The sequence below is a fragment of the Kalmanozyma brasiliensis genome (assembly GCF_000497045.1).
Source record: "Kalmanozyma brasiliensis GHG001 unplaced genomic scaffold PSEUBRA_SCAF14, whole genome shotgun sequence".
In the NCBI taxonomy this organism is placed as follows: Eukaryota; Fungi; Basidiomycota; class Ustilaginomycetes; order Ustilaginales; genus Kalmanozyma; species Kalmanozyma brasiliensis.
In genome coordinates this window covers 363,736-388,022 of record NW_015961953.1, presented here as the reverse complement: position 1 = coordinate 388,022, position 24,287 = coordinate 363,736, and the positions used below count along the sequence as shown (strand labels likewise).

The 24,287-nt window shown below is 58.3% G+C and overlaps 7 protein-coding genes across 7 annotated transcripts; 3 read left to right on the top strand and 4 right to left on the bottom strand.

The window, feature by feature from the left end:
• Positions 1-36: 36 nt before the first annotated feature.
• Positions 37-1,824, bottom strand: PSEUBRA_001593 (uncharacterized protein; the record flags this gene model as incomplete). Its single annotated transcript, XM_016434799.2, has 1 exon — positions 37-1,824. One exon carries the CDS (start codon positions 1,822-1,824, stop codon positions 37-39), a length of 1,788 nt encoding a protein of 595 aa, XP_016293868.2.
• Positions 1,825-4,934: 3,110 nt separating this feature from the next.
• On the bottom strand, positions 4,935-6,716 carry PSEUBRA_001592 (uncharacterized protein; the record flags this gene model as incomplete). Its single annotated transcript, XM_059464633.1, has 4 exons — positions 4,935-4,954; positions 5,028-5,070; positions 5,255-5,344; positions 5,445-6,716. 4 exons carry the CDS (start codon positions 6,714-6,716, stop codon positions 4,935-4,937), a joined length of 1,425 nt encoding a protein of 474 aa, XP_059321177.1.
• Positions 6,717-7,061: 345 nt separating this feature from the next.
• On the bottom strand, positions 7,062-8,937 carry PSEUBRA_001591 (Peptidase S10, serine carboxypeptidase; the record flags this gene model as incomplete). Its single annotated transcript, XM_016434791.1, has 2 exons — positions 7,062-7,217; positions 7,303-8,937. 2 exons carry the CDS (start codon positions 8,935-8,937, stop codon positions 7,062-7,064), a joined length of 1,791 nt encoding a protein of 596 aa, XP_016293867.1.
• A 380-nt stretch (positions 8,938-9,317) lies between these two features.
• Positions 9,318-10,757, top strand: PSEUBRA_001590 (Proline-rich protein PRCC; the record flags this gene model as incomplete). The annotated part of the gene is made up of 1 exon (XM_059464632.1): positions 9,318-10,757. One exon carries the CDS (start codon positions 9,318-9,320, stop codon positions 10,755-10,757), a length of 1,440 nt encoding a protein of 479 aa, XP_059321176.1.
• A 389-nt stretch (positions 10,758-11,146) lies between these two features.
• Positions 11,147-14,917, top strand: PSEUBRA_001589 (protein of unknown function DUF1683, C-terminal; the record flags this gene model as incomplete). Its single annotated transcript, XM_016434813.2, has 1 exon — positions 11,147-14,917. One exon carries the CDS (start codon positions 11,147-11,149, stop codon positions 14,915-14,917), a length of 3,771 nt encoding a protein of 1,256 aa, XP_016293866.2.
• A 332-nt stretch (positions 14,918-15,249) lies between these two features.
• PSEUBRA_001588 (uncharacterized protein) lies at positions 15,250-16,815 on the bottom strand (the record flags this gene model as incomplete). The annotated part of the gene is made up of 1 exon (XM_059464631.1): positions 15,250-16,815. One exon carries the CDS (start codon positions 16,813-16,815, stop codon positions 15,250-15,252), a length of 1,566 nt encoding a protein of 521 aa, XP_059321175.1.
• A 3,842-nt stretch (positions 16,816-20,657) lies between these two features.
• PSEUBRA_001587 (Zn(2)-C6 fungal-type DNA-binding domain protein) lies at positions 20,658-24,215 on the top strand (the record flags this gene model as incomplete). Its single annotated transcript, XM_016434814.2, has 1 exon — positions 20,658-24,215. One exon carries the CDS (start codon positions 20,658-20,660, stop codon positions 24,213-24,215), a length of 3,558 nt encoding a protein of 1,185 aa, XP_016293865.2.
• Positions 24,216-24,287: the final 72 nt, after the last annotated feature.

Below are 24,287 nucleotides of genomic sequence, written 5' to 3'. Positions count from 1 at the left end.
AATCATGCGAGAGATCGAGTGAAATTTGTGAGGGGTCTAGCAAGCCATCAACCCTCTCTCGCCACCCAAACCCACCGTTCGTCCATCTCCAAGATCCAACAACAACACACTGCAGAATTGCTCGTGCAAATCTTCTCCGTCCTCCTCCTTGGCCTCGGTGACGTCGAACATGGCCTGGTGGGGTGTTTGACATTCGAACAGACTGCTCATGGGCGATCCACCCCAGTCGGCACCCACTAGACGTGGGGTCGCACTGTACTGACTGCCATTCTCGCTCTCGTAATCCACCGGAGGCCGTGGGTGGGAGTAGGACAGTCTTGACGTGGCACGCATCTCGTAGGACGTTTCGCTGATGCCAAAACTCCTCGGGGAATGCGGGGATCGCGCAGTGGAGGTGGGTCGGAGGGAAGCACGCATTTCCGCCGTGCGGCTGCGCAGGCTCTCCACCGGCAGGGGCGATACCGGCGAAGGTGGTAGCGGACTTGCCGGAGGGAATCCGGGCGAGGTGGGCGAATGATCCTCTGCAGAATACCACGAGCTTGTCTGGGCCAACGACGGTCGGGGAGCGCCGAAGGGCGAAGCGGTGCTCCACTGCACCCCCTCTCCATGGCCCAACGAGGCATCCTCACTGCTGATCACCGTCGGCGAATACGCCGGCACAGGGGAAAGCACCGGATCCAACATGCCACTCTCTCCACGTTGCATCGAGATCGCCGTGCCGCGTCGACTGCGTGCGAACGGATCGGCAATGACGAGCTCCGGTGCAGGAGACAGCTCTGGCAACCTCTCCAATCTCCCATTCCCCCAATCGGGCAGATTCCACACAAACGGACTCCCTGCCATCTCGGCGTTTCCCACACTTCGTCTCGCTCGCCCCGCATTCGCCTCCACCGTCTGCACGTCGGTCGTATACAGCGCGATCTCCTCGGTCAACGACAACGACACTACCGATTCCGTATCGTCCGCCTCTTCCGGCAGACGTTTCTCTCGGATCTGTCGAAGTCGTTCTTGCAAGGACAGATGCTGGCTGAGCTGATCCTCCGTGTCGAGACCCATGGCGCTGATGCTCTTTCGCGGAGCAAACGAGGACGAGGGGGAAGTGGCGAGCGTAGAAACGCTTCCTTTTCGTTCGGAAACCAACCACGTATCCCGAATGGCCATGGCTGCGGTTACCTCCCCTTCCCTCACTCCCTCCTCCGGTAGCTCGATCGAATCGCGCTCTCCACGACAGACAATGCTAAGACTCCTCCTTCGGCCAGAGGCGGTATCGCCCGAGGAGAGCGAGTGTTCATCGACCCGACCCGCGCCGTTTCGCAAGTTGGACGGCTGAAGCACCCTTGTCAACGCCGAGGATTTGCGCCGACCCTGCGCATAGCCCATCGAACTTGGCGGTGGAACTTGCGGTTGGGCGGAAGAACTCCCCCGTCGTGCCTTCCACGCCTTGAAGATCGCCGACGGCCTCCGTCCCACACTCGCCGGAAGCTCATCGCTACTGTCGTCCAGGCGAACCGTCGAGCAGCTCGCATTGCTGTTCTGACCGACGCTCTTGTGCAGGAGGGTCGAGATGATCGTTGCTGCGGAAGGACGACGCGAGCTAGGTGGGGACGAGGGGGCGACGTAGGCATCTCGATCGTCATCGATGCTGAAAGAGGGCCGACCGAACGGGTTGATCCACGATGTCGACGCCGACGGTTGCATGCCGGGAAAGGTCGAGTGCGGCGAGTAGTCGGAGGAGAGGACCTCGCTCTGTTCGTCCGGTGCGAACGAGGGGCGTCGGCGAGAGGCCGGGAAGAGCGAGGCGTGTGTTTTGGGTGCGAATGGCATGATGTGTGGGCCTCGCAGTGACCGAGTGTGATGGCGTCGCGTTGGATGATGGTGGCGATGCTGAGATAGTGTCGAAGGGGGGAAATGGGGTGAAGATGCTGAAGGTGGCGAAGCTTATGACGGTAGAAAGGTGAAGCGGGACGGTCGAGAGAGGACCACCACTTTGTCAAGTAGAGCTCAGTCTCGTCTAAGTCGAGACCATAGGCCGAGTTAAGGGCGTCGACAATGCAGAGAGATGGGCTGAACAATGGTAGCTTGCAGGACAAGGTCTGTGGAGTGACAGCTATTGTCGGCCTTTGCGACGTCGAGCGTAGAGCAGGGTGCTGAGCTAATAGCTTGCGTCCATGTGTGTGCTGTGCGGAACAAGCAGAGGACCCTTGCAGAACAAAGCGGGAAGCTGACACTGAAATGGCGGTAGCTGAGCCAACGGATGCGTAGGTCAAGGCGGCTGTACCGAGAGAAAGAGAGCGCAGATGAAAAGCAAGCGAGGTGGACCGAGACAGTGGGTCGCGCAGTGTACCACGGTGTATGTGCAGCTGAGTAGCTTGTTGACCAAAAAGTCGGAACAAGAGAGAAGACGAAGCGAGGTGATTAGAGTAGCAAGGAAAGATGTCCGGATGCAGATATGATGGTGGAAGGGTGAGACGCTGAGCATGAATCCAGAGGGACGGAGGGATTGGGCTCGCTTGCGGCGTTGGCAGCTCGGTTGGAGGATTAAGGATAAACTTGCAGCTGCAGCGTACAAGCAACGGTACTCAAGGCCAGTGCAGCGGGCAACCAAGCAGAGTGCGATGCGGGGCAATGGCCGGACACAGAGAGACACGGTGACTGACCGAGAGCACCGACAAGAGTCAGGAAAATCTTCGGTCTCGCCGAAGCATCATCCATCGGCCCTTGCGTGACAGAGTCATTGGTCGGAGAGTCAATCCGACATCGAGGCTCCACCTTTTCCCACGCTGTGCTCTGTGCTTCCATTTCAGCGCCCAAGATCGGCCTGCTCCCGAAGGATCTTCCACTCCCCTTCGCCATTAAAGACGTCGGTCCAGGCGACAATCTGTTTCGACCAGCAGCCGTCTTCTAGACCGACCCTGGCCGAAAGCGAGCGAGACAGCCAAGCCACACGGCAAGCCACGATTTTCGCAGGGAAAATCCCACAAATTCGTCTGTCGCACTCTTGAGTCTCGGTCATCCCGTCTGTGGGCCTGTGTGGTTTCGAATTTCATCTCACTGTTCCTGCCGTGTTCCTGGCAGCACCAGAGCAGTGAGACAAGGAAGTCAAGCGAGCAATAAATCGGTCTTCGATTTTGGTCAACTTGGACTTCCCACGCTAGCTGTTCATCAAAGCCACGTGGAAGCGACTCATTCCACGGCAGCAAGGCGTTCGAGTGGGACGTAGCACATAGCACTTTGTGTTGAAAGCTCGTTTCGCGGATTGCGTTCCGTCGGTTATCTGGTCCACATGATGAAAGAAGTGCGTGACTCGGCCCGACAGAGCCTCGTGATGATCCGGCGAAGGCGAAAGAGCAGCCTGGAGCTGCCAAATCCAAGTGCAGAGCCCGCATCGAGATTATTGAAAAATCAGCAGAGTGACTCAAGCTGGCAGCACACCGCATGAAAGCTAGACTCTCGGAGGATGAAAAATCCAACATTTTTCTGCCCATTTTAGGCTGTATTTTTCATGCAGCGTTAGATCCCGTCGGATGGATGGGAAATCTGCGCATGCGGCTCATCTGCATCGTCGTCGCTTTGAGACCGCTCTGGCCCCTCATCAAAGTCGTCGCCACCCTTGCCAAAATAGTGGCGCAGCTGCCGTTGCCGAGATGACCTGCTTCCACCGACCGAGCTTCTAAGCGACCTGTCCAAGCTCGCTTACTGGCCGGCTTGGGCTGGGTCGAGCTGCGAGTCCTCACACATGTTTGTCCGGGTCTGCATCGGGTATACTCGTCCCACGTACGCTTGATGAAACACGAGCTCCCGATTGGCTGCTGAGCGATGACTGGCCCACGATAAAAGAGGCTTGTCTCGGCCACTGTGAACAGATCAGCGTCGCTGGGTGTATCGCCAAGAACACGAGTCTGTCTGAGCAGCACTCCTGACACCGGTGTATGCGTATTTGCGCTCCCATGATCTTGTCTCGCACGCAGATCGCATCGTGCCGCTTGCTGATGATCGTCATCGGCGAATGCAACCTTGATTTTGAATCCGCGGAACATGGACCCTTGCAGTTAGGACCACGCGGTTCGTTCGTGTCCTGTCTCAGTTCTCTATCAATGGTACACTGTGTTCTCCACGATGGCAGCACCCTTGTGACGTAGGAATACAAGGCCAAGCCGGCCACTCATCCATACGACCGAGTCACATCGATCACCGCATCGATTCGACTCAAGGCGTCCGTCGGAAGACTGACTCAGGAACAGCAAGCGGACCTGCAGCGAAAGCGAACGCGTGACGTAGAATGTCCACCTTCGTTCATGAGACGGCTTCCATGATCGCGTTCCACAAGATCCTTCGACAGACATTTGTTCGCTGCGAACATTCTGTTCGGAAGCGTGATTCCCGAGACACTTCCTCGTTCGTTCAGATCGACAGAAGCCGCATCGCGCCGAGCAAGTGACGTATCCTCCCTCTCTCGGCGACTCTGCACCACCTCCCTCTGAGCTCATTGTTCGATTTGAATGCAGGACCATCATTGTTCGGCTTGCAATGCATGTGCGTCGCATGTGTTTGGCAGAACAATGCCCATTCAACAGCAAACACACCTTGTTCGAACAAAGATCGACTTGTGGTGGACCCTGAAAAAAGTGGCGTCATCGAACAGCGACTTCGCCGAGAGCTTTACTTTCCTGACTCGGAGACGTCACACGCAGTCAACACAGCGCCGGTCAATACATCATTCGCCGCTTCAAACAGTCGAACTTTCGTATCGAATCTTTGGTTGATACACACTTCGTGTGGTACGTGGAGCGCGAGCTTAAAGATGAAGGAATTCTTGGCACGGCGCTCTGTGCCAGAAGGGATCGTCGCTACACGTGCTGAAATTCTGCGCGCTTTTGCGTGGTGCTGACCGTGATGTGCGATCGAGCACAGCACCTCTTGCAACGAATGTTGGCTCAGGAGGTCGGATACCTGCCTGTTATTCTCGAACGAAGAAAAGGTCAGAAACAGCGCTATCAAGAGGATCGAGCGCAACGGTTGATGCTCACCAAGGTAATCCTCCAGCGTGCGCACCAGATCGGGCAGCTTGGCCTGTCAAAACGAACAGAAGTCAGCGCCCAATCAAGCATCTGGAGCATTGATGAGAGCAACGCACCTCACATTCGGCCGCGCTGCGTTCAACCTGATCCATTCGACGAGCCATCACCGTGACGAGAGCTGGTGTCAGCATTGAGACTCAAGAGCGAATAATGTAGAAGAGTGCTGCGAGACCTACCGATCGAGCGACGACCTCCCAGTCCACCTCGTAGTTTCGAACGAAGACATGGGTGAATAGGAACATCATCTCTTTGCTTGTCCAAGCACCCTGTTGAGCGCGCAGAGGAAGAGGAGGTTGCGCAGCAGAAGCATCTTGTGACCGGTGTCAGACTCCGGCTCTCCAATCTTGGGGAGTGTCATGCACGTACCTTGGGCTTGGGCCCCTTGGCCTTCTTCGTGGTCTTCGTGGTCGAGCTAGCAGCGGAGGTGGAGCTTTCCTGACTCTGAGGGTCCTCCTTCACTGCATTGCCTTCTTCAGCCGTTGGAGCAGGAGCAGCAGGTACAGCACCTGCAGCGGGATCAGCAGCAGTGACCTTGGGCGGAGCAGGAACCTTCTTCGCCCGGGGCTTGGTCACGCGCTTCTTCTTAGCCGGACTTTCCTCCGTCGTCCCAGGCGAGCTGTCGATCACCACCTCAACCCCATCTTCTAAGCCAGGGGTAGTCTCGGAGACCTTCCTCTTTCTCTTGGTCGGCGTCCTGGGCGGAGTAGGCAGAGGCGTAGGGGTGGAAGGCGGAGTCTTGGCGGCGAAGAATTCTTCCGTCGTCATCGTGTCAGCGGTGAAATCGCTGCTGGTGGGTGAGGTGGGGGCCATTTGCGTAAACGCGGAGAGGGAAGAGAGCGAGGAGGAAGGTGTAGCGGGGACGATGACGGTGGGTGACTTGGACTTGCCACCACGAGGCGTGCGAGGGGTGCCGCTGCCCCTGGGTCGACCGCGACCGCGACCGCGAGCGGGAAGTGGAGTGGTGGATGGACTGGGAGACTTGCTGCCGTCGGCGGGAGGTGGAGTAGAGACGTCCGGGGTGGGCGAAGGAGAGACGCTAGTTGACTTGCGAGCTTTGGTGGTAGCGCCACCTCGACCGGTGCTGGCAGCTCCTCCACGGGAGGCACCGCGACCACGTCCACGTCCGCGCCCACGTCCGCGACTAGCGCTGCTGGCGGTGTTCCCTACGTCGTTAGCGTCGTCTTGCTTCTTTACTGCTGGTTTGGACCTCTTCATGGCGACAGGAGGGGTGGCATCCTTGGCGGCGGCCACCGGCTTGGGTACGTGCTCAACCTCGTCGTCACTCTGACCTTCGTCCTGGGTCTGGTCCAGCTTGTCTTTGGTGGCGACAGTCATCGTCTCGATGGGTGCCTGCTGGGCTCGAGTCTTGTTGTCGGTGTCCTGGTCTTCCTCATCGCTGACTTCATCCTGGTCCTCTCCCTCGGCGGAACCTTCGTCAACGTATTCGCTCTCGTCATCGTCATCGGTCACAATGGTACCGACAGCCTTCGTCATCGTGACTTCGGCCTTGGGAAGAGGCACAGGGAGCGGATTGACCTCGACAACCTCGTCATCCGTAGAGTCGTCAATCTCGATCAGGTCATGTAAGTCGTAGCCGCTGTCGGCCGAGGCGTCGCCAGCGTCGGTCATGCTGGGCATCTTGTATCACCAGTGGGAGAGGAGAATTGATCGATGGCGAGGGGAGGAAGGGAAGAGGGGCCATGAAGAGACGAGAGTATATGTATCCTGCCTCTCACTGACAGACTTCGCCAGGCACAGTAAGAACAAGAGATAGGCGACGTTTGTGCGGGAACAAGATCCCGCACAAAGCATACAAAGCCACTTCCGCACGATCAAAAACCTAATCACGCCGAGCACGCACCGACGCTCCGTCCCGCAGCGGAGCGATCCCGCACAAAGAGGTTGTTGCACACACTCGCACTCGCATGTCACAAAGCCAATCATCTTTTTACTCAGAACTCTAAAAAGGAGCGCGGGAAAGATTCAAAGTTGTTGGCCGTCCAACCAGCGATTGAGCATGGCGAGAGCAGCGTCGGGCTGGTCGTACGGTACCATGTGCCCCGCTTCGTAGACGGTGGCCCAGGTGAGACCGCCTCCGCTTTGCGTGCGGCCCGCCTTTTCGCCGTCGACCACCCATTCCTGTGAATGCAAAGAGTAGGTGAGTGTCAGTGAATCTGGTTGTCACGCACAATGCAATGCGATCCGAAAGGTAGTCTACACTTACGTAGTTCTTGGCGTCCTTCCAAGTCTCGCTTCCGCTCCAATCGAGCGTCTTGACCCACTCGTAGTTTCCGTTGAAGTTGCAGATCCAATCGAGCGTTCCCACGTACACCAGCGCCTTGATGCCCCTCTCGAGCAGACCGGCGACGTTGAACCCATTATCGTGGGCTGAATCCAACATCCTGCTGAACCCGGCATTGATGTTCATGTTGCAGCTGGCAAACTTTCCAATCTGATCTTTGGGCGCGGCACCGACGAGATCGCGCACATCATCCCTGTCGAGGTACTTGCGAATATCATCCGTCACATCGTAACAGAGGTTGGGCTCGAGACCGGACTTGCAGTCGTCCTTGATGTTGTACGGGTTCTGGCCGGTGTAGAAGTAGGGCGCTTCGATCTCTTCCGAGCATTTGCTCATCCACAGATCGCAAAGGTCCGGGTTGAACGAGTCGACGCAGTGCTCGGCGAGCTTGGTGCGGCATTTGGGCACGTACGTGTGCATGCGTTTGCAGGTTTCGATGTTCAAGATCGGCTCGACACCACCACGACGCGTGCAGGTCATGTCGTAATAGCCCGAGATTTGCTTGCTGACATCCGTGAGACCGTTGCCGATCATGACGCCTTTGAGGTTGATCAGCTGATCGCGGTCGACCTTCTTGCCTGACTTGAGAGCTTTGCGCTCGACCTCGTGATTGCGATCCGCCACTTCGGACGCAAAAATGGGGATGTATCGACCACCGTACGATTCGCCGGCCATGTAAAAGTCGTTGGTCTTGAAACGGTCGAAGGCGGAGAAGAAGACGCGCAGGAAGGCGTAGACGTCCTTGGCGGCCTCTTCGGTGGTGTAGACCTTCTGGTCGGTTTTGGAGTAGGAGTAGCCCACGCCAACGGGTTGGTCGATGAAAAAGACGTTGGCGCGATTGGTCCAGGATTGAGGATGCCACTTGGTGCCGTTGATGGGAGGGCCGGGGCTGGGCTTGCCGCCGTTCTCGGGAACGCGGCACGGGCCGAGCTCCATGAAGAGACCAAGGGAGGAAGAGCAGCCGGGACCGCCGTTGGTCCAGAGGATGACAGGGTCCTTGGAAGGGTTGGAGCGCGACTCAAAGAAGTAGAACCACAGGCTCTTGCCTCCAAAGACGGTGTCGATGTAGCCGGACCACGAGGTGACGGTGGGGTCGCAGAAGGCGTCGGGGTCGACATCGTGTCCTTTGAGCTCGGATGCAGGTGGGGGCGAGTAGAGCTGCTTGATTCGAACCGAGACGGCAGGGAAGTCGCGGTGGGAGAGGACGGTGAAGTCACCCTTTTGCGAGACGATGATCTTTTCAACGTCGGAAGAGCCAAAGGCAGCAGCAGAGATGGCGTCTAGCGGCAGCTCGAGACGAGCAGGTCCGCCAATTCCCGATGAGGAAGCGAGAGAAGCATCCAGCTGTGCCTGAGCTTCCGATAGAAGGTCAGCAGCCGCTACGTCGACGATGGCCTCTTTCGTCTCGATGTAGCTGCCTGGTCGAGGGACAGCCCATGGACCGTTTGTTTGAGCACCGACGCCCATGTTGACTTGACTGCGAGCATCGACAATGGCAGCCGACGCTGTAACGCATAGCATGGCCGCTAGGCACGAGAGGAAGGTAAAGCTCCTCATGATTGGCGTTTCTAGTCTACCCAGGAGCCGCGGATGGTGAGGGTGATGATGATAGTGACAATGGAATGCAAGACGGGCCTTTGTGCGCCTTGCTTATCAAGAGCCCCGCTACGGATGAAGGTGGTCCGCTCGTCGAGGGTTGAGGCTCGTGCGTTTCTCTGTGTCCGCTGTGCTTGCTTTGTCGCGCGTCTTCTCTCAGCCGCCGTTTGGATTGCCGTGAAGAAGGCCGAACCGAGACAAAAAGGTTCCAATCTGAGAGGCACAAGTCTAACATTCCTGAAATTCCTCGCCTCCACACCTTGACTGAAGCTTCAATGCATGTCGAGTTCTTCCTTGCCAGAGAACCACCATTTGCCTCTGATGGTCACAAACGCAGCAGCATGTCGTCTGGCTTGGCATCACTAGCTGGCTATGGGAGCGACTCGGATGACGAGGACATCACACCTGTCGCAGCCTCGTCCAGCAGCCATGCTGTCTCGAACACGATATCGGTCACCGCGAGTAAGCCGTCCTCCTCCAAGCTTGGCTCACTGCTCCCGCCGCCGAGATCTGGACTAGCGTCAAAGCTTCCTGCACCTTCGTCTGCATCTATTGCTCCGAGCACGCCAAAGGGAAGCGGCTTGTCTCTGCCACCTCCTGCGTCCTCGGCAGCCAAGCGCAAAGTCATCAAGGTCGACACACTCAAATCTGCACATGATTCGGACGAGGAAGCGGATTCCAGGAGCAACACCAAGAAGCCCAAACTAGGCTCAAGTAGCGCGTCAACATCAAAGCATTCGCTCTTTGGCATGCTACCAGCCCCTAAGCGCAAATACGACGAGATTCTGGCAGAGAGACAGAAGGAGGCGGAAGCAAGGAAGGCGGCCAAGGCGATACAGGACTCAGATGCGCCGGCGATGGCAGAGGCGCCGCTCAGCATCAATCAAGACATTCTGCGCGAGGCTTCGCCCACAGAAGGCGCCGAGCCTGTCGCAGCATCGGGTAGCAAGTCGAAGGGCAAGAACAATGATGCGTTCAGGGCAATGCTTGGACTCAAGCCAGCGACTCCGAAGCCGACTCCTTCTACCGCCTCCGCTGCGACAGCCAGCGCAGCCATCTCGAGACAGCAAGCAACAGCGCTTCCATCCAACAGTGTTTCGTATTTCCTACCTCAATCGGAACCTGCAGCGTCAAGGAAGATTGAGCCCGCGACCCCTGTCGACTTCTTCTCTCTCAGCGCTGACCGTGCTTCCAATAGCGCCGCGTCCTCGTCGCATGCGCCGTCGCTGTCCATCTCGTCCGCTCCGATCATCAAAGACGCTGGCACAAATGCATCCTCACTTGCTGCAGACGCTTCCGATGACGCTGCAGAATACCCAGGCTGGCAACTTGACCCAGACGGCTCGTGGGTTCCCGTCACCCCGGAGGCCCAAGCCCAGCTGCTCGCCTACCAGCAATCCCTCCCGACGTCTTCACAGGAGGCAACTTCCACCACCTCAACCGCACACAAAGGTGCATCCAATCTGGACGGTACACGCGATCTCCTAGCAGCAGGTCTGACACCGGAAGATATCCGCGCCTTTGATGCCTCCACCGCAGCCCGCGAAGCCTACCAGAACGCCGGCGATGATGCCGACAGCGACAAGTATGCAGCCGCTGCCGAGTTTGCAGCCGGAAACAGAGACGTGCAGCAGAGGAAGCCGGGTACGCTGAAGGGACTGAGGAAGGGACAGCTGAGCAGTCTCGTCAGTCTGGCGAACGAGAATAGGGGCCAGCTGGAAGAGAAGTGGAAACGGGGTCGAGATGCACGCGCTCGTGGGGCGAATATGTACGGGTTCTGAGGTCTTCCATGTACATCATATCTTCGTGGCGTTGTAGCTCTTCATCCTCACGAACATCCTACGCCAACTCGATGAGAGCCGTCCTGTTCGTAGCTCAGTCGTGTGAGCTATGCTGAGTGGTTTTCGGGTCTGTGAGAGCCTTGGGTCGAACAAATTTGGAATTTAGTGGACATGCACAAGCCAACTGGAACGCTTCTTCCAAGCTTCACCTTGACCCTCTCCCACTCCCAGCAACATCATCTTCAGTACGAGCATCACACTGACACCAGCGCGCTATCACAAGGTGCAGCCCATGAGCTCTCAGTCTCAGTATCATCGGTCGTAAGAAGGCCGTTCGACCCCCTGCGCTCCCAGCGAGGCGGCAGTGAGCCGGGCGCTTCACGTCCACCATGAACGCCTTTCCATCAGAGCTGCTCCACCATCACTTTGCGTGCATGGTGGTGGCTGGCCTCACAGCGCCTTCAAAGCCAGCATCAAATACGGCGTCTGCATCGTCCTCGTCAGCCCCAGCAGTATCGACCCTCACAGACGCAACTCCCGGCGCTGCCGCCGCACCAGCAGATCACCCGACCACCGTGTTTCCAGATCTGACTGCATCCCTGCACGACATCCTAGCCTCACGCGCACGCAATACGCTCTGGGATCCATCTCGAGGGCGATCCGCTGTCTTTCATACCGTCTTTGCCGATCATTTGTACCGGCTGCCGCCGCTCAAAACCAAGCCTTCAGCGCGGCATGTACCACCAATCCCATCTATCACCGCTGGGTCCAGCGCAACGCCGTCCGAGTCGTCCACAGCAGCCTTCTCCGCGCTACCGCCACGATCACCGCTCTCACCATTGCATCCAAACTCGCCACAGTTCCCGGACGGACTCATCGCGCCCGTCTGGGTGCGCAAGCATCGCGACCTCGTCCCGTCCGTCTTGGTGTCGTTCCACGTTCTACCCGCCTCTCCCGACACAGAAGAGCTACGCAAACTCGACGAGTCGCTCGTCAAGCTCATATCCGAACGACGGCGGACACTCACTGAGCGCGGAATCAAGCTCACCATCGTACTGCTGACACAACGACAGACGTTGGACGATGCGCAGCTCGAGGCTCGGCTCAGCTTTGTCCGTCGGAACAGCGGGCTGGATTCCAAAGCGAGCCTGTTCGTGCTTACGCCTGTGACCAAGGTGGAGCTGGGCGAGTTCGTCACAAGTTTGCACAGTGCGTTGTTCGAGCCGGCGGCGGATTTCTATCGGGAGCATGCGCGGCGGGTCAAGCGTAAAAGGACGAGGTATCCACCCCCGCCATCGACGTTGCAGCCCATCGTCGCTGCGTTGGGCACCCTCCCGCCGGCGACACCGAGCGGGAGGACGGTGGGGATGAACGACATCAGCTGGCTCAGCAGGGAAGGCTGGATCGTGCGAAGCGAGTACAAACTCGCCGTCTTCGCCGAGCTAGCCGGCGACATGACCGAAGCCGCCCTTCGCTACAAGGACGCCTACGAGCTGCTGTGCAATTCTCCAACATGCCTGCTGGGCAGCACGATGATGTTGCCACCCCGAACGAAGCGCTGGGCGGAAGCAAAGGTGTTGGCCGACACACTGTGCGTGCGCATCTGCAAGCTACTGTTGTACGCCGATGACGGGACGGGGGCGGCGTTGTTCTTCCGCAAGCACCTCGCAAGATTCACAGACCTCAGCACGGGGTGGGGCATTGGAGCCATGACGTTCGAATACTGGTCCTGGCTTGCGAAACAGTATCGGATGTTTGGGGAGCTCGTCGAGCACGCAACACGGACGATACCGGGCTCGCCATTGCCACCGTTTCAGCTGCCGATTCACGCGCCACCGCTTCCATCACGTCTATTGCATCCGGATGCACTGCCTCGCTTCTCGGATGGAAGAGGCGAGGTGAGCGCGCCACCCAACATGCTCCTTCCCAACGCCAACGCCGTTGCTGTCTCCACGATCCCCGGTTCGGCCCTCCAGAGCCCGGGTGGCTACTACTACCTCGCTGCGCTGTGCACCGTCGAGCGTCGAACGCGCTTCCTCCGCGCCCTCTCCTCCCAACCCTCCTCCACAGAAACCGAAGAGTCCGGCCCGCTGGCACACGAAAGCAAAGTGGACCACACAGCCCAACTCACAGAAGCGCTGACCAAGGCGTACGACGCATTCAAGCGAGGTCGCATGCATCGTCACGCGCTGTTTATTGCAGCAAAAATCGCGACGGCGTACGATGAGGGCGGACAGGACGAAATGGCGCTCAAGTTTCTGGAAAGGATTCTGAAGAGTTATGCTAAGGAAGGATGGGGGGAGGTGAGGAGGGCACTGGTGGAAGTGGCGATCGAGGCGGCGGTGAGGGCGGGCGATAGGGCGAGTGTGGTGAGGTTGTTGGTGGAGACGCTGGATTCGGAGTTGGAGATGGATGAGGAGAGGAGGAGGGAGGTGGTGGAGGCGGCGAAGAGGTTTTTGATTCAGACGAGGGATGGCGTTGATGGCAAGGAAGTAGGGGAAGAGGAGGACGCCAAGGGGAGCACACCAGTGACGGCAGGATTCTTGGACGTCCAGGTGGTGTTCCCAGTAGCAGAGGTGGAGTTCGGAGCCGAGGTGCCGTTCCAGCTCGTCGTACGCAACACTTCGTCGTCCGACCTGATGGACGTGCTTTCTGCAGATGGGGTGACGTTGCACATTCAGAGCGGCGACGACGAGTATCAGACGGCTGTCGAGGTCAACGCCGCCCTTTCCAAGGACAACACGTCGAAAGCGCTCATTGTCGACCTTGGTCTCATCGACCTCACCTCCACCGTCTCGCCGACATCCGCAGATCTCAGCCGGCTCTTCCTCCCACACAGCACGACCGCTTTCCAAGGCACGATCAAAGCCCTTCACCCGGGCCTCATCCGCATCAGCAGCGCAACGATCTCCCTCGCATCCGGCCAATTCCTCGACCTACCGCTCCCAGACCCGGAAGCTACTGCCCTCCAACCGTGCACATGGCTCCTCCCCACCACCCGCACCCTCCATCTCTCCCATCGTTCGGACCCAACCACCGTTCTTGTCCGTCCTCAACGCCACAACCTCTCCCTGCTCCTCACCGCCCCACCGCTGGTGTACATCGACGAGCGCGTCCCACTCCGTGTCGCGCTGCACAACCACGAGTCCGTCCCACTTGCTGTGGATGTTGACGCGCTGTTGCAACCGCGCTACGAGGGGGCGTTGGATACGCTTTGCGCCACCGAAGAGGGCGACCAGCAGGGGCAGAGTGTCAAGGCGCTTCCAGTGGAGATTGCGGCCGGCGGGGACGGGGAAGTGGTGCTGTGGCTGACAGGACGTCAGGCGGCGGGGGTGAGGACGGTGGATGTGAGTGTGCGGGTGGGCGAGGAGGTGGTGGTGAGTGCGAGTGTGGGTGTCGACGTACGGGGGTTGTTTGCGTGCACGGCTTGGTGCGAGGGCGTGGCGAAGAAGGAGCTGGCTCTGCTCGAGTTCGACGAGCCTGAAGCGGACGGAGAAGGAGTTGTGGGATTAGACGTTGAGGTGGTCGGCGAGTCCACTGTGCACGTGTCGAAGGTGGAGCTGGTTAGTGACGCCCACAGAGTTGCTATCGACGACGACGCGCTGGGGGAGTGGCACCCGAGAGATCGATTCTCCTTCTCCCTTCCCCTCCCTTTCTCCCCCTCGCCGAGGTTTAGGATCACCTGGTCCCATCCGGACCAGCCGCAGCAAACATCACTCATCCCTCTCCCACCCCCCCTTCCGACCCACACCGAGCATCTCACCATCACCCTCACCTACCCGCCCACCAGCACCCTGGGCAAACCGCTCGATCTGGGTGTCACACTGCACAACCCGCACCCCACCCGCTCCGTCCCAGTGGTGGTGACCGTCGACAGCGACGACCATTTCACCCTCGCCGCCGCGCGCCGCGTCAGCATCCCCTTCTTGCTCCCTGGCCAAACGAGGGTTCTGGACGGTCTGGCAAGACTGGTCCCCCAGTCGGTGGGCGTGTTCCCTCTGCCCAATATCACAGTGATCCTAGGCGACGGAGAGGACAGGCTGAGCGTGGCTAGTCGGGACTGGGACGAGGCACCGGAGAGAGAGGTACAGTTTAGGTATAGGGAGAGCGCAGACGGGAAGCAGAGGACGGGATTGCCGAGGTTGAGAGTTGGATTGTAAGAGGATGCGTGTCACACTCTCAGGCAGGATGTGGGAATGTGTACGATTGCACTTGAGAAGGACGAGTGATTGGCTACGAGTGACAGGGAGAGTGTGCGAAGTGATTGTACGGCAAGGAGGCGTGTGTAGGTGTGGAAGGAAGAGTGTGCGAAGCGATTGAAACTGCCAGACACTGTACACGACGAGGGAGCGAAAGAAAGGTAGAGCAAGGGATAGTGCATACAAGGGATTGTGCATGAGAGAGGGAGGGCGATACGAAAGGAGAGGAATTGCAGCCAATGACCAGCAGTGAAGCGAGGGGAGAGAGCACGAGCAGCCGTCTGAAAGCGTCTCTACGAAGACACCGCTCGAAGCAACGATCGCACCCTCGACGGGCGCTTAATGGGCGGCTGGACCGCTTCAAACTCGCCAAAGCGGGTGCTGCCGACCGCTACGTAGTGCTGCGACTCGTGCACACGTGTTTCGCGGAGCGTAGCCGGGTCGAAAGCGTTGCGCTGAACGGGGTCCGACTGGGAACGAACGCCGCGTCCGGATTGACCAGCGGGAGAGGCCGTCGGCGACGTGACGGAACGCAGGCTCGTCTTGATCTTGCGCAGCGACAAGCGCTTGGTCGGCGTTGGACGAGGCTCGGCGGAACGGAACGAGGCCGCGTCTTCGAGCAGGAAAGACTGCAGGCTGAGCGCCTTGGATGCGCTGCTTGAGGCGGGTGTGTGCGGGGATGCAGGAGAGTCGACAGTGGGAGACACAGTGATGTCCGAGTCGATACTGGTGTTCCAGGCGCTCTGAAATCGACGTTTGGCATTGATACCGGCGCGGTCGTAGCGCTGGGACGAGGCGCGGGTGCAAGACGCGAAGCCACTAGGCGCGAGGGAGATACCGCAAGCTCCTCGAGCAGGGTCGTGGGAGCCCTTCGTGACATGGCTCGGTGCGGAGATGACATTAGCGGCTGACTTTGGCCCGTAGCTGTTGATGTCCCTGGCTGAGCGAACAGACGCGCTCGCTTGATCGATCTTGTACTCGCGGAACCACGAAAGCATGATCATCGACTCGAGGCCGTAAGACATCGTGCGGCGGATAGCGGCTATCACGCGCTGCTCTAGCTTTGAGGGTCGATCACCCGTCGCCGCCTGTAGTGCTTCGAGGACTTTCTCGGAGATAGAGAGAAACAAGGAGAGCTGCGTCTCGTAATCGTCCATCAGCTTGAGGAAGGCGTCGGGAGCGAATTTGGCATGGTCGATGGAGCTGAGGTGCTTCTTGAGCTGGAGACAAGAGAAGATGTCGTCGCGGGCAGCGAGATCGGAGGGTTCGCTGATGTCAGAGGATGCGTCGGAGTCGTCGACATGGACGATTGGAGCAGGATCCTGATCCCGCAGAGAGACTGTGTGGCCAGAACTAGGATCGAAGGACAGTACGCCGTTGGAGGGTCGAGAAGCAGATTCGGGAACTTCGTGTCGTGGCGTATTCTGGCGAGCCTCTTCGAGGAAGTGTACGCTACGGCGTCGATAGTCTGCGTCGTCATCGCTGTGATGAGGGGTCTTGAGAGCGATCAGAGTGTCGTCAGAGTCGACAGAGGTGTTGCTGTAGGAGCCATTGCGCTGAAGATCCACGGAAGCATGCTTGTCGAAGGCTGCGTTGATTTCGGCTTCCAGCAGGTCCGTGGTAGTGTCAGATGCCGATGCAAAGTAAGAGAGAGTAGGCACGAGCGAGATGGTCCTCGCAGATGGTTGGCTTGACCAGGTGTGGATGTGAGAGGAGGGATCGTGTTGGTTCTTGAGCGTGCCCTCGAAGGGCTTGTTGGAAAGAGAGTGGCCGTGTAGAAGGATCGGGTACTGCTTGCGAACCGCAGGGTGTCCTCCAGGGAACAGCTGCAGCTCGCAGGCTGTGACTGTTGTTGTCATGGTGTGGCGTTGCAAACCATGGAAGTGGTCCGGTGGCTGAGTGGTGGTTGGGTGATGGTCGTCCGGCAGAAGGGCGCTGTTAGTGGCTTTATACCCTCTGCTTGTCCGAGGCTGTTTGCGATTGCCCCAAAGAGTGTCGCCAAAGCGACGATTGCTTCTGAGAAGCACAGCAGCGCAGAGACAGAGTGCACGGAGCACACGTTCCTACTTGAACTGCACCTTCGAATGCTGGTCAACAGGGCGCCTAGAGTTGAGCAGAGCTTGAAGAGGAAGCTTCGTCCGTGCGTAATGTGACATGACAGCTTGCATGTTGTGACTGTTTGGAAGAGCTGGGATTGTAGATGGCAATCCCGTGATAAGCTCTGAGACAGTTGTGCGCATATACAGTGTTGGGTGACAGGAGACCGCGGAGGCGTGCGCTCGCATTCTTGCCGCCTGCGCATGGTGGGTTTGACACAGGCTCGGAAGCTTCCGCAGGCGTGAGACAGAAGCCGATTCAAGCTTCGGTTGCATCCTTGACCGGTGTGAGCGTGGGAAGATGCGGTGTCATTGTCCCACTCAGCGCAAACCGAGCTGTCATGGCGCTGATCGTTGATGCAGCCAAAAGAGAGGCAAGGAATCGTCGAATTGTGACGACTCAAAGAGAATGCGACCTTCATAACGGAAGCATGGCGTGAGAACTCAGGCTGTCGACTTCATCAGCAGACGCAAGACAACCCACCTTGCCGACGGAACAGATCTATGCGCAGCTTGTTCTCTGCCAGCGCCAAGAGCGACAAGCTGTTCTCTGGAAGATTCTTACGTCGGAGAGAAGCTGAAAGCGTGAGCAAGAGTGCGAGTCATATCAGTAAAAGCACCCCGGATCCAGAACACCGGATGCTCAAACTCGTGTCAAGGTGACGACAAGCTTCGTTAGGACACCGGTGGATAAGATACGGCCCGATTCGATCTGACACCGGCTTTCCGAGCCAGTGATTGCTCAAGAGATTTGGCTTCTGAGCGCAAGCTTGCGCGTGTATCCACCAAAAGCGCAACCTTGAGGCAGGCACAACTTTGTCTCGAGGAATGCGCCAAGGCACATGATGCCAAGTAGAAATTGCGCCCGAGGAACGCCAGGCTGCGCAAGAGCGGTTGTCAGGACCCCTCATGTCACTGCGCATTCCAACCACAGTTCGCGGCTTTGTCGTGGCATCACAGCCCGAACCTTCCATCTCATATGTGTGCATGCGGGTTCGATTGTTCTCACAAAGAGTCAACAGGCTCAGACTCCTGACCTGTCAAACGTCAAATCCAAGCTTCCCATCGAGCGTCGTGGGAAACTTGAATCTGCGGATGACGTCGCTTGCGCCTCTGCGCTTTTGATGTCGCTGTGTGGCGACCCCAAAATTCTTGCTTAGCACAACGTGAGAGCACCCTCTGTCGCACGAACAGCAATGCTCTGTTCGCGCCCACCTGTCATTAATCACCTGATTCCACCCAAGCAGCGCAGTCGATGCGAGTCAGTCGGTCACTCGGCTCGCACGAGAGCTCTGGCCTAGAGTCTGTGACTGGGAAGGTCTTCCTTACCTCAGCGGCGGGCCGGCTGCTGTGGGATTGGGACTTGATCTCGCAGATAGCAAAGTTGCTGTCCAGTATGGCGTTCGAAGAGCCTAGCGCGCTGTTTGCTAAGTAAGTGCGTCTCACATCGCATGTTTGGCTGGGAGAGATCAGGTACAAACAAGCATTCGGCTGTTAGTGTCATGATGGTCCGGCAGAGCGGCTCACTGCCATTCAAGCGAGATGATCTAGCCGGAGCAAACCTGAATTGCGATCGAGCAAAGGAGAGCAGACAGACTGGGCTTGATAGAAAAAGGGTGAGAGAGGCTGGCGGTCACCGGTTTTGAGAGTCTCGTTCCAAGAAGGGTCTGGACGCTACTTCGGCTGTTGCGCGACACGCGTCTCGGATGGAGCCAAGCAGCCTCGAGACCGCATCGAAGCGAGCCACTTTGCCTTTGGCCGAGCATTTTAGCGCGCGAGATCGGGTGTGTTTCCGCTTCTTTTCGGCAGAGCGCTTCTGTCATGCCAAGCTCAAGAGAGCCGTTCGAATTTCTGGCAAAACTCGACCCGATTCGCATCAGACCCTGGCTTGAAACCGAGGCAAAAGCCATCTCGCTCGCTTAAACCTCGATCCGCGGAATGTTTCAGCAGGTGAGAGCAGATATCGTCTGATCCAGCCTTGCTCCGTACGCAAAAACGAGCTTCAATAAACGAGCGTGGTAGCACGTTTCATACACCGAAGGTCCACTTCCGCAGAGAGATGTTATCAGAGACGTCGTCTGGGGCTTACACCGGTCTCAGAAAGGGTCAGCGTTGCTACGTGGGGCTTCCCCTACCAGAGCGACACATGAAGTCAGAGGCACCCGTCGGAGAAGGAATGAACTCACAATGGGTACAGCAGACCGCTGCAGGGGAAAACGGAACGGCCGCAGAGGAGTCGGGACGTCGGAGCACAACCTCATCCTGTTGTGCCTGACTTCGCCATCTCCGCCACACACAGCTACGGACGCAAAGGAGCAGCTTGAGCGAGGTGCAACTCACTGCGCGTTCCCATCCGTTTTCGAAGCGACCCCAGGCCATCGACACGTTGGAAGAAGCAGAAACAGGCGGACGTGCTAAGTTGCTAGCTTGGGTGGTATCAGTCCAGCCAACGGGACCCCAATGCCGCTGCCATTGTTTCCATGCTAAGCTGTGTGGATGGTGATGAATGCTTCGCTGAGCCGCTCAGCCCCGTGCACATAGCAATTCAAACGGCACTTCCGCTGCAAGTGAAGACAGTACAATCGATTTAGGGCTCAGCGGCAGCAGTAGCACCTTGGCGCTGGTAAGCGGCTGCCGTTCTTGAGAAGAGCTGCCGTTCGCTGCACGCAAGCAGCAAAAAAAAAGGTGAGACTTGAATTCACACGCCTTGCAGCTGCGCGAGACGCACAAAAGTCCTGTTTTTCACCAATTTTGTTTTTATACCACTATTTTAGCGAGACTGTCAAGACGGCGCCGTACAACCGCAAACATCAGGCACACATCAACGGTGGATCCAACAACGGCTATACCGGTCAACCTCCTCTTCTCCTGGCCCTTTGCCAATAGGTGCCGGTCTACGCCTCGATTGGCGGAGCCTCTGGTAAATTTGGTTGTGGATCCTAGGTGGCGCTGTCTTGCCGTCTCATGGACAAAAGGGTGGTCCGCTAAAGGGCTTGTTTCCCGTTGGCCCTTGCAGCGGAAGTGAGGTTAAGCGAGCGAGCAGATTGGTTCTGTTCAGATTTCAAGCACCACCCGGATCAAACGCGCGACCCTTTCCGAGCTGTCGCGCATGCATGTCTCAACGCAGCTTCAAGCAGTCAGTCTCAGGTCACCGCCGACAGCGGCTCCTCTTCTCCTTGTCAATCCGTCTGTCTGTCGCCTTTCAGAACCATTCGGCTTGCCTGGTCCCGCTGCTCTCTTGTGTCACCTTAACCATTCGCCTCATCCATCTCGCCGCTCCTTCACCGATCGCTGCTTCCAGCGGATCATTGCCCGCCCCGGAACCCTTCCATCATCTCCTCCCTTTTGGATCTTTCTCCCTTCATACACGCACCCATCACAGCCTCGCGACGAAGGAACGGAACATCCTCAGACACACATTGAGCCAACAAGACCATTCAGCGATTGGCGTTCACAACACCAAAATCCACTTCCGCGCAAAGGACCAGCTCATGCGCTGAAGCAGCATTGCAAGTGCAACCAACGCTTTGTCGGCTGTCTTGTCGTCGTAGTTGTCGCCGACCGCACGAGCAACTTGCTTTGAAGAGCTTCTTGCGTCCATCACAATGTCGTATCGACCTCATTCCAACTCGCTTTCCGGCGCACCGCGTCGAGAGTACGCTTCGCACCAGCAATTGTCGCACGCATCAAACTCGTACGATCATCCTCACGCACACATGGCGTCTCCGTATCACGACGCAGCTACCCATGCTCCTCATGCACAGCACAGCTTTGCTCCACCTCGACTGCCTGCACCTCGCACTTTGCCACTCCACGCCAGCCACCATGACCATCGCGAACCAAAGGCTTCGCGGTCCGTACAGGCCGAGCCCTACCGTATCTCAACGCACGACGGTCGACTGGAGGGTTACGGCGAACATCATCCTATGCATGGTGATGGTCGCCGCTTCTCGGTAGACGTGGATCCACGCGCACGCCAGCTGGGCCACTCGGACGAACCGACGATGCGTTTCGCACAGCCACAGCCATCTTTCGCCTACTCTCGTGCTTCTGAAGAGGCCTCTATGGACATGCGAAGGATGTCATTCGGGCGCGACCCGACTGGACCAGCCGAAGCGAGAAATCGCTCCCACGATGCGGACCGCTCCCACGGCGAAGCCGACTTGCCTGCTCATCAGCGTCTTGCTTACAGTCATGCGACCTCGTCTCGCGAAGCTGCGTTCCCCTCGTCGGCTGCTTCATATCCCGATACTCGGTCGGAACACTTCCAAATCCAGCACAATCACGCTCGCCTTCATCCGGGAATCCAGCAGCAGGCCCGACGACCCAGCGTGCATACATTCATCTCGCAACCGTCCGATGCTGAATACCGACGTTCAGAGCCATCGAGTGCTGCACTGCCACCTCCATTCCAACCAGCTAGGAAACGTTCTCTGGTCTTCGAGCAGCAACCTGAGTTGGAAGCGCAGTCGCACTCGGCGCAATCTCGTCCCTACCCCTCTTCTGCTTCAGCGCCACAGCATTCTCATGAGTACCGCCCTCCTCAGCCTAGGCTCTCCGTTTCTGCTGTCTCCCCACTCCCGGCCAGCAAAGGTCACGAGCGACCCATCAACCAACACGACGCTTCCTCTCAGCCAGCTGTGCGACAGCCTCTCCCATCTCTGGACACCGGCAATCCCCCGCATGCTCGGCCTTCCGTCATCGCCGACACAGTCGAATTCTCTGCCCACACAGCAGACCTCTCGACATCCTCACAGCATCCTTTTCAGCCAAATCGCAAACGCTTGAGAATCTCTCGTGCCTGCGATGAATGCCGTCGCCGGAAGACTCGCTGCGACATTGTCGGTGCCTTCCCCGGCGAGCCCGGTCATCCGCTTACCATCTCCGGTGCAGTGCCTCCTTTGGAGCCCAACATGGAGCCCAAAGGTGAGATGCTCATCTTGCAGCCTTGCATCAACTGCCTTCGCAGCGAAGTCACCTGCTCCTACAGCAAGCGCCCCCTCAAGCGGGGTCCCAGCAAAGGCTACATCAAGGATCTTGAGAGACGTCTCAATTCGCTCGAGTCGCAGTTTGTGTCCGGCGAACGAGCAGATGCCGAGACCGAGGAACACCCGCAAGACTTTGCCTTCGCACCTGTAGCCAGCACTTCGACTGCCAAGCCCAAGATCCGCACAGAGGACCGCATCAGTCGGCTGGAGAGCGTCTTCGCACGCCCTTCGACCGGAAAGAGCGAAGAGGGCCGTTCCGCTTCTGACGAGCCGAGCCGACGAAACAGCGAAGTGGACAAGGCACAGATCAAGGTAGAGGCACCAGGCGGTACCGATCTCCTCGCAAGCATTCCGGAAAGTTTCGCTACCTCACTTGTGCCCGATACAATGGACAGCGATATAGCGACTTTGGCATCAGCCTTGTCGTCCGACGCGGGAGCGGTCAGCGCGACCGAGACCGCTCCATCGTCCGTGACGTCCAAGTCTATGCCCTCGCCGGACTCTGCTCGCGTGGAATCCGAGCCAATCGTCTCCAAGACCAAGGGCAAGGGCAAGGCAAAGCGACGAGCTGCAGCGAACTCGCCTTTGCGAACACCGGACGACGACTCTGCCGAAGTCAAGGACAAGATCGTCTCTTCCTGCCTGCATGCTACTTTCCCTATCGTGCCCGCTCGATCTGAGAGCGAGAGCAGCAGAAACGGCAGCAGCACTGCCAGCATCGCTCGACTGGAGGACAAAGTGCTTGCTAGGGGTCTCAGGCTGCTCACTGAGCCCGTCGAGATGGTGCCGATGCAGCAAGACGCGCAGACGCCCAAGACTAGGGCTCACGCTGCGAGGGTGGCGAGCCTCATTGGCCAGGCCTCTGCTGGGCTTGGCGGACCACGCGATGAGCTCATGCAGCAGGCACGTGCCGGCACCGACGACCTACGTGCCATTCGCAAGGTAGCCCATCGCCTTTCTGGACAGGAGGCTGACCTGCTGATGCTCTGTCATCTCGACCACCTTCGCAACGGACGCAACAACAACTCGGCCCTCGCCGCTGCGGTGTCCAAGCTGGGCTCGGGCTCACATGTTCAGAACGACCGCGAGACGTACCGACGTCGGACGCTGCTGTTCATGCTGGATCGATGGCATGCGGTTGCCTTCGGAACGCCGCATCTGCTGATGGGTCGCTTTGGCATGGAACGTCACAGCTTCCGCTCGATGAAGGAGGCTCTGGGTGACGTGTCGCACTCCGCCCTCGGTGATGCGGTTCACGAGGTGCTGCGTTGCGCCATCATGCTCGGCCAGCTCAACGATCTGGTGCAGAACAACGCCGGATGGAAGGGAATCAGCAAGAGCGATGTCGATGCAGTCATTCACAGTGCGATGGATGACGATGAGCGTCCGATCACGTTTGATCCTGTAGACAACGTGGCGAGCGCGGATGCGTCTTCGAGCAGCGCGCAGGCCGAGGACGCCTCTCCGAAACTGCTCAGCACGGAAGCGCTGAGGTACAGCCTCGAATCGCTCGTCCGATGCTACCACGCTCTGCACACGCTGCCCACGGCCAAGAACGCGACGATGGACGACCTGCACCGCACCTTCAATTTGGCGGAAGCAGTGCTCGTGCTGGGCACGGCAAAGACGCCCGTTTCGCTGCAGGGCAAGCTGATTCGATCCGCCATTGGACCACACGTACTCGCCGTGGCCGGCGTCGCCTTCTCCTGGTGTCTGAGGATCGTCTGCATGATGGTCGCCACATCCCTCTCCTCGGATCCCACCGTCACGGTCCAAACTCCTTCGACGGAGGGCAAGGATCGCACCACCGTCCCCGTCACCCCCACCTCGTTCCCACTCGAATTCTACCGCCGCAAGATCCTCGACTACGTCCGAATGTGCGGTCCCTTCTGCCTCTTCTCCGGCGGTCCCCCCACCTCACCCGCGAGCTTCGCACCGGTGTATCTGAGGTTGGCACTGTACTTCAACTCCACGGTGTCGTTCGCCTCCCAGCTGGGATCGCTCGTCTCGCCTCAAAGCAAAAGCAGCAGTCCGGTGCATCAGGATAAAGTGGCGTTGGGCAACGAGGCGGATAACGTGCTGGATATGGCAAGAGAGATGGGCTTCTTGGGATACGTCTTGGCGGGTACGACACAAGGAGATGCTTGGAGGTTGTTGACTGGCGGTAGCGCGTGAAGGATGCGCACAAAGCTCTCAAACCTCGACATGAATGTCATCCCCCTTGTGAGCCTGTCAGGGTGCGCTGCA